Raw genomic sequence first — 6306 nt, 5'->3', positions numbered from 1 at the left:
TTCCTTTTAGTTTTTTTTTTTCAATAAATGCATGATGTTTCCAAATTCAACAAGTAATTGTTAAATACAGTAATTATGATCTCATTGTTATTATTATAATAATTGTGTTTTTTGCAATAACTGAGCAGCCCTAGTTCCTTACTGCTCCAAGTGATTTTTTTTTCACCTGTTTTTCAGTATCCATCTCTCCCTTATAAATTAATACTCATGTAAAGCATTATGAACCTGAGTGTTAATTGGCTTGTGATGGGAATGTGATTGCAGTCGGAGCAGCTGTGGGCGGGTTTGGCAGACGCAGGTGAGCTGTGTGTGTGGCACTGCAGAGACCTGAACAAGCCCTTCATCAGGATCCAGCTCAAAGACTGCGCCGGCGTCGTCTGCATGATCAAAGTCAAGAACCAGGTGAGACACCACTCACGTTCATCTGTCGAAATGTGTAAGTAGAAGATAAAGATTGACATTACAGTCTCTCCCGCTCTCAGATCTGGGTGGGGTGCCACGGTCACAGCGCCGAGGGGAAGACCCGCGGCAAGATCTACGTGGTGAACAAGGATCGATACACGGTGGAGAAGGAGCTGATGGCACACGACGACAGCGTTCAGACTCTGTGCTCGGCTGAAGATCGGTACATGCTCAGCGGAGCCGCACGGGCCGACGGCAAAATCGGCATCTGGAAAGTTGAGTAGAAACCAGTCGGAACATGTGATCCGTTTCAGATGAATTTTCAGCATCATTACTCCAGTCTTCAGTGTCACATGATCCTTCAGAAATCATTCTAATATGCAATTCTGATATTTTTGTTGAAACTGTGATGCGTTTTATTTTCCACGATTTTTTGATTAATAGAAAGTTGAAAAAGAACAGCATTTATTTTAAATAGAAATCTTTTGTTACATTTTCAATGTCTTTACTGGCACTTTTGATCAAGTTAATGCATCCTTGCTGAATAAAAGTATGAATTTTTCAAAACAAATCTGACCACAAATTTTTTACGGAAGTGTATATTATTTATTTATTTATTTAATTTATTTATCTACAATTTTAATATACATACTGTATATATATATATATATATATATATATATAGTACGTGGTGAACAAGGATCGATACACGGTGGAGAAGGAGCTGATGGCACACGACGACAGCGTTCAGACTCTGTGCTCGGCTGAAGATCGGTACATGCTCAGCGGAGCCGCACGGGCCGACGGCAAAATCGGCATCTGGAAAGTTGAGTAGAAACCAGTCGGAACATGTGATCCGTTTCAGACTTTGCAAACCGATGTTATGGAACATTTATAGACAAGTGAAGCCTGTCTTCAAAAATAAGAGGAAAATACACCTGATACATGACCATAAATGCATAGATGCACAGTGTGAATGAAGAAACGCAGTGCATGCACACACTGCCAGATGAAAAACAGTGGACATTTACAGCCAAAACATGCACATTTTCACATTCATTTGATCATTTAAGTGTTCATTTGCTTGTTACATGAATATGAAATGTCAATATGGAAGGGAAGGACATTTTTACACTACATTTATTATGAATTCTTCAGTGTTATATTCAGTATTTATGTACCTGGTTCTTGTCTGAATATGATTTATGACTGTTATTAAATGAGCTCACAGCAAACTAAGGGAGATAAATGTGTATTAGTGCTCAAACAACTCAAAGTCTTGTTTTAATTTGTTTTAACTGGCCAGTTAGCACTCTAGTTTATGAAATGCATGTATTTTATACATGTGAAAACACAAATTTGTTTGAATTTGTAAAGGGATAATTGTTTGATTATTCGATCATCTTTGAATAATGAACACCTGGTGGCATTTTAGAGATGTGAAAATGCACTTTACTCTCCAACACTACTTCTCTTCTCAGTGATAATAGTTTAGGATGCGTACCTTTTAAGTAAAAGAAGAACAATAAGCCTCATTGAAGAGTCAGAATTTTCAGTGCCATTGAACATAATGACGGACTTACTGTCTGCATGCATATGTTTCATATCAAGAACTTTTGTAAATACAGTTTATCATATTTGTATTTATCTATGCAAAATCCATTTTTAATGGCCATAATGGTTTTATATCGAAGCGTTTTACTTTTGCATTTGTTCATAAATGTCATTTTTGAAGACTGGGGTTTAGATAATCATTTTAGATTAAATTAACAAAGACTTGTGTATTATACTCATAAAATTCTCTGGACTTGTCTTTTGTAGTTTTTCTATGATCCACCACCAGAGGGCAGCAGAGTCATTCTCGTTCTCATCTTGTCCTTCGTAATACTTTATTCTCTCAGAATGACTCAGTGAAATACTAGTACACTAGTTATTGCATAGTATATATTATTTCTGTGTAAAAATGTCTACACTTTTGGCAGTGTGATCAAATAATGAGGCAAGAACAAATGCTGAAAATGGCACTGAGCACATTGCATTGTGGTACATGGTATAATAAAGCAATAAGCCCCAAGAAGCCGTGGTTTACAGTGAATTTACAACAGCTAAGGGGTGTTGTTACGACGCAAAGCGGAGTGCCTAAACCCCCTTAGCTGTTATAAATTCACTGTAAACCACGGCTTCACAGGGCTTATTGCTTTTATAAAACGGTTATTCCATATACGTAGAACGGTTTCACAGATTAAAACAGAGCAAATAAAGTGTAATGATATTAATAAAAACAGTATTCTTCCACCAAACAATGTAGTTCCTCAGAAACAGTTGTGGTTGCAACAAAGTGGTGGCCAAGCAACACACAGAAGTAAACAAAGGTGTATGTTTGTAGAGTAATTTACAACAGTTTCGAACGCGGCTCAACCAATCAGAATCAAGGAACGGAACTATCCGTTTTATAATATTCAGTATAATATTTAGTTGCATATTTTGTCAAATGAAGCTGGTCTTCCAGAAAAATAGCATACTGTGCAGAGTATACATACTAGTAAGAGCAGTATGATATACAGTATGATTTATGTATCGTGCCATATTGTCAATGCTTACAGTAACTTAGACCTGTAGAGCATTTAGCAAATATTTTTAGTTGCACAAAAATATGTGAAAATAAGAGTCTTGATTCAGTCTGGCATCTCGACTGTTGCAGTTGCAATGTTTTTTTTTTTGTTTGTTTTTTTAATAACGCTCTAGTGTTATTTTCTCATATCGACGTCTCAGGAGAGCAGCGACACGTTTCGCTTCACTGAAGGTTGTGAAGTCCATCTGCGGAGAGCAGATTATGGTTTGTAATCTTCATCTCCAGAGATCAGGAGTCATGTCGTTTAATCCAGTCTGAACCTCTCAGTGCGCTTATTAAAGTGTGTCGAGGAATTATGGGCAGCTGTGGTCACTCATCTGACGCATAAACAGACCCAACACTGAGCTAAAGAGCAGCAATATACTGATATACCACTCTTAGTTTTATATGTCTCCCTATTTGTAAACATTTGTTAGTCTTTTAAAAGAGAGAGAGAGAGATGCATAACAGATATTTAAAAATATGGATTGCACAAAAAGTAATTCTATTTACTCACCCTCATATAATTTCAAAACTGCCTGCTGTATTTGTTCCATAAAACACACATTTTTTCTGATTTATTTTTTCATGTAGGTCTTTTATAGATGTTATTATAGTTATCTAAAACTAAAAAAAAACAAAAAACACTTGAAATAAAATTCAAATGTTAATAATGAAATAAAATAAAGTATATAAAAACCTAAACATTTTATTTCAACTATGCTAAGGCAACATTTCTCATTTTCATTATGTTAAGTACTAAAATAACTAAAACTAATAAATTGAAACTAATAAAAAAAAACTCTATAGACATTTAAGAAGTTCTCGCAACCACAGCTGCCGGTATTTTACCGTAAATGTCACCGATTTTTTTTTACAGTGTAATAAATATGACAAAAACATAACAAAATTACTAAAACTTTAACAAAAATTATAGTTCAATTAAAAAGTGAAAACAAAATATAACAATAAAATTGAATGCAAAACATTAACAAAAAATATAATCGTAATAACACTAAGCTCATAGTGAACAAATTTTCTAAGCTCAACAATTGACAATTAAAATACTGTATTTTTTGTAATGTCCGATTTGAGAACTAATTGCATATTTATTCTTTAAAATTATTCTGTTTATAAATCAACTGAATTTACAAACAGGAAAATATGAATGTGGAAATATATGTTGTAATTATTCATGTATATTAATATTTGACTTTATTTATCATTTTGAGAGCAATATTGTTGTTTAAAGTAATTGTCAAAATCTTATGAAATGCCAATGGATCTTTTAATCAGTCCTAAAGCTCCTGAAACCCACAGAAGTTCAGAAGAAGCTCCTTTACTTTAATGTTCTTTTCATGCTTTACAGCCTGGTGTTTGACTAAAGCTTTATGAGGGAAGTGATCTTTGAACTAATTTGTCTAGTGTGAATGGTCTTTATGTTTGGACATTGTTCAGAGCTCATTTCCAGGTTGAACAGAATTGAGGAGTTACATGAGAGGAGTCAGATTTCTGCGGAACAGACATGAGCAGTAAAAGAGAGAGAAATAACAGAAGAAACTCTCTCCTTCAGCTGTGATCGCATCAATTCAGCAGTGAGGGGATTTTCAGAGAACTCACTCCTGCCTAGACGTGACTCATTTAGGTGGGTCCAAAATGCTTTTATTTTATGAACATGATTAGGAAAGTCAGCAATGCCAAAGTTCCGCTTATCTGAGATCAAACAGATGTGGTTTCACTCATGGTGATTATGTTTATGGTTTAAGCATGAAGAGCTGATCCCAGATCAGCATATAAAGGAGCAACACTCACATGATCATGAAAAGCTGCTGATATCAGTACAGTAACCACACAACAATGAGACGCCTCGGGGCGTAAAAATGAAATAAATCGCTGAATAAAGTGTTTTTAAAACCCAAAGCACAACCCAATAGTCGTTATGTGCCACGCCATACATTATTAATTGATTTAGTATGACTGACTTTCCAAAGTGTTTCAACGATTTGCTATCACTGAATTTCCATAGTTCATATTCTCAAAACGAACAGAATGGAACAGCTGCTCTATTCAAACACAGAAAACACTGTCACTTCTTGAGCAATGTGCTCTCTCAGATGGACACTACAGAGACCCTACAGAGACCACAGACAAAAATGTCCACTGTTAAACTCATGAGAGTCATTCATAGCTACTCCATTCATTCCCGGCGTGTTTGGCCAGTGAGCGAACGAATCGATCTTTTGAACCGATTCCTCGGAATGATTCAATAGAACCGTTTCGGAAACCGTTCATCCGAACTCATTTTGTAAGTGACTTTTCTTTACGTTTTAAAGATGTTTTCTTTGGATTGTTTGACTACTCGAAAGTACGGAAACCCGTTTCAAAAGAGAAAATAGGAAAATATAACTTAATTAATGTGTGTTTCTGCTAGCTAAATTTCACATACATAAACAAAAATCTGGCTCTAAATCTCTCTTTTCTTTATACAAAGTTGATCTAGACAAGTATATGGAAACTATCTAAAGCTCTGTTGATCCTAAAGCAGTGAAAACTGTATCTATGTGTCGTCTTGAGGTGTACATTTATTTATTTTTTATTTATTTATTTATTTTTTGTTAACCTGCACATCCCTTATTTAAATGAACCATGTTTATTAACCTAAATTAACCCCCAACCAAAAAAAAAAGAGAGAGAGGAAAAAAAAAAACATGGTTAATATAGTTAAACCATGGTAACCTCAACAAATTATGGCTTTGCTACACTAATTATAGTTTAGCCATGGTTACTACAGTAAAAAGTGGTTAGCCTACTACACTTTTACTACAATAAAACCATGGTTAATTTTCTTACGGTATTTGTAGCTATTTGTGTATACTTTATTTTTTATCTGTTTTGTTTTTAGAACTGTACTGTCTTAATGGTTTGATGTTTTGTACTGTTTAATAATAATACACTCTAACAAATGCTGGGTTAAATATAACCCAGCGCTGGTGGAGCGCGACTCCAGCGGCGTTCACTCACTCGGGACTGGGAGGAGTGTGTGTGTGTGTGTTTGTGGAGCTGGATGGAGCTGGAGTGGGCTGGGTTCTGCCCGTCAGCCATGTTGGAATGAGAGGGAATGAAAAGCTGGAATGAGAGAGAATCGACGGGAAAAGCGGCTTCTGGAGTATCACCGCAGACGATCATTACGCGCAATCAGATCACACAATAAACGAGTGAGTAGCGCGCATTCATGCTTTCACACATCTGCTAGAAAGGAACAAGCTGTCATGTAAACAGTGAATATAAGGATC

The 6306-nt window shown here is 35.6% G+C and overlaps 1 protein-coding gene across 1 annotated transcript in view; it reads left to right on the top strand.

Annotated features, from left to right (window-relative positions):
• The window catches only part of LOC107694768 (DENN domain-containing protein 3-like), a 33350-nt gene extending 31165 nt beyond the window's left edge, over positions 1-2185 (top strand). The window contains exons 23-25 of the mRNA XM_016494448.1: positions 265-402; positions 483-700; positions 1252-2185. Of these exons, the coding sequence (XP_016349934.1) occupies positions 265-402; positions 483-686 (342 nt within the window). The 3' untranslated portion in view covers positions 687-700; positions 1252-2185. The remainder of the gene's footprint in view (positions 1-264; positions 403-482; positions 701-1251) is intronic.
• The last annotated feature ends 4121 nt before the right edge of the window (positions 2186-6306 follow it).

This window comes from Sinocyclocheilus anshuiensis, unplaced genomic scaffold (assembly GCF_001515605.1).
Source record: "Sinocyclocheilus anshuiensis isolate Anshui unplaced genomic scaffold, SAMN03320099.WGS_v1.1 scaffold1497, whole genome shotgun sequence".
NCBI classification, from domain to species: Eukaryota; Metazoa; Chordata; class Actinopteri; order Cypriniformes; family Cyprinidae; genus Sinocyclocheilus; species Sinocyclocheilus anshuiensis.
The sequence above is the reverse complement of the archived record's forward strand: the minus strand, read 5'-3'. Positions and strand labels throughout refer to the sequence as shown.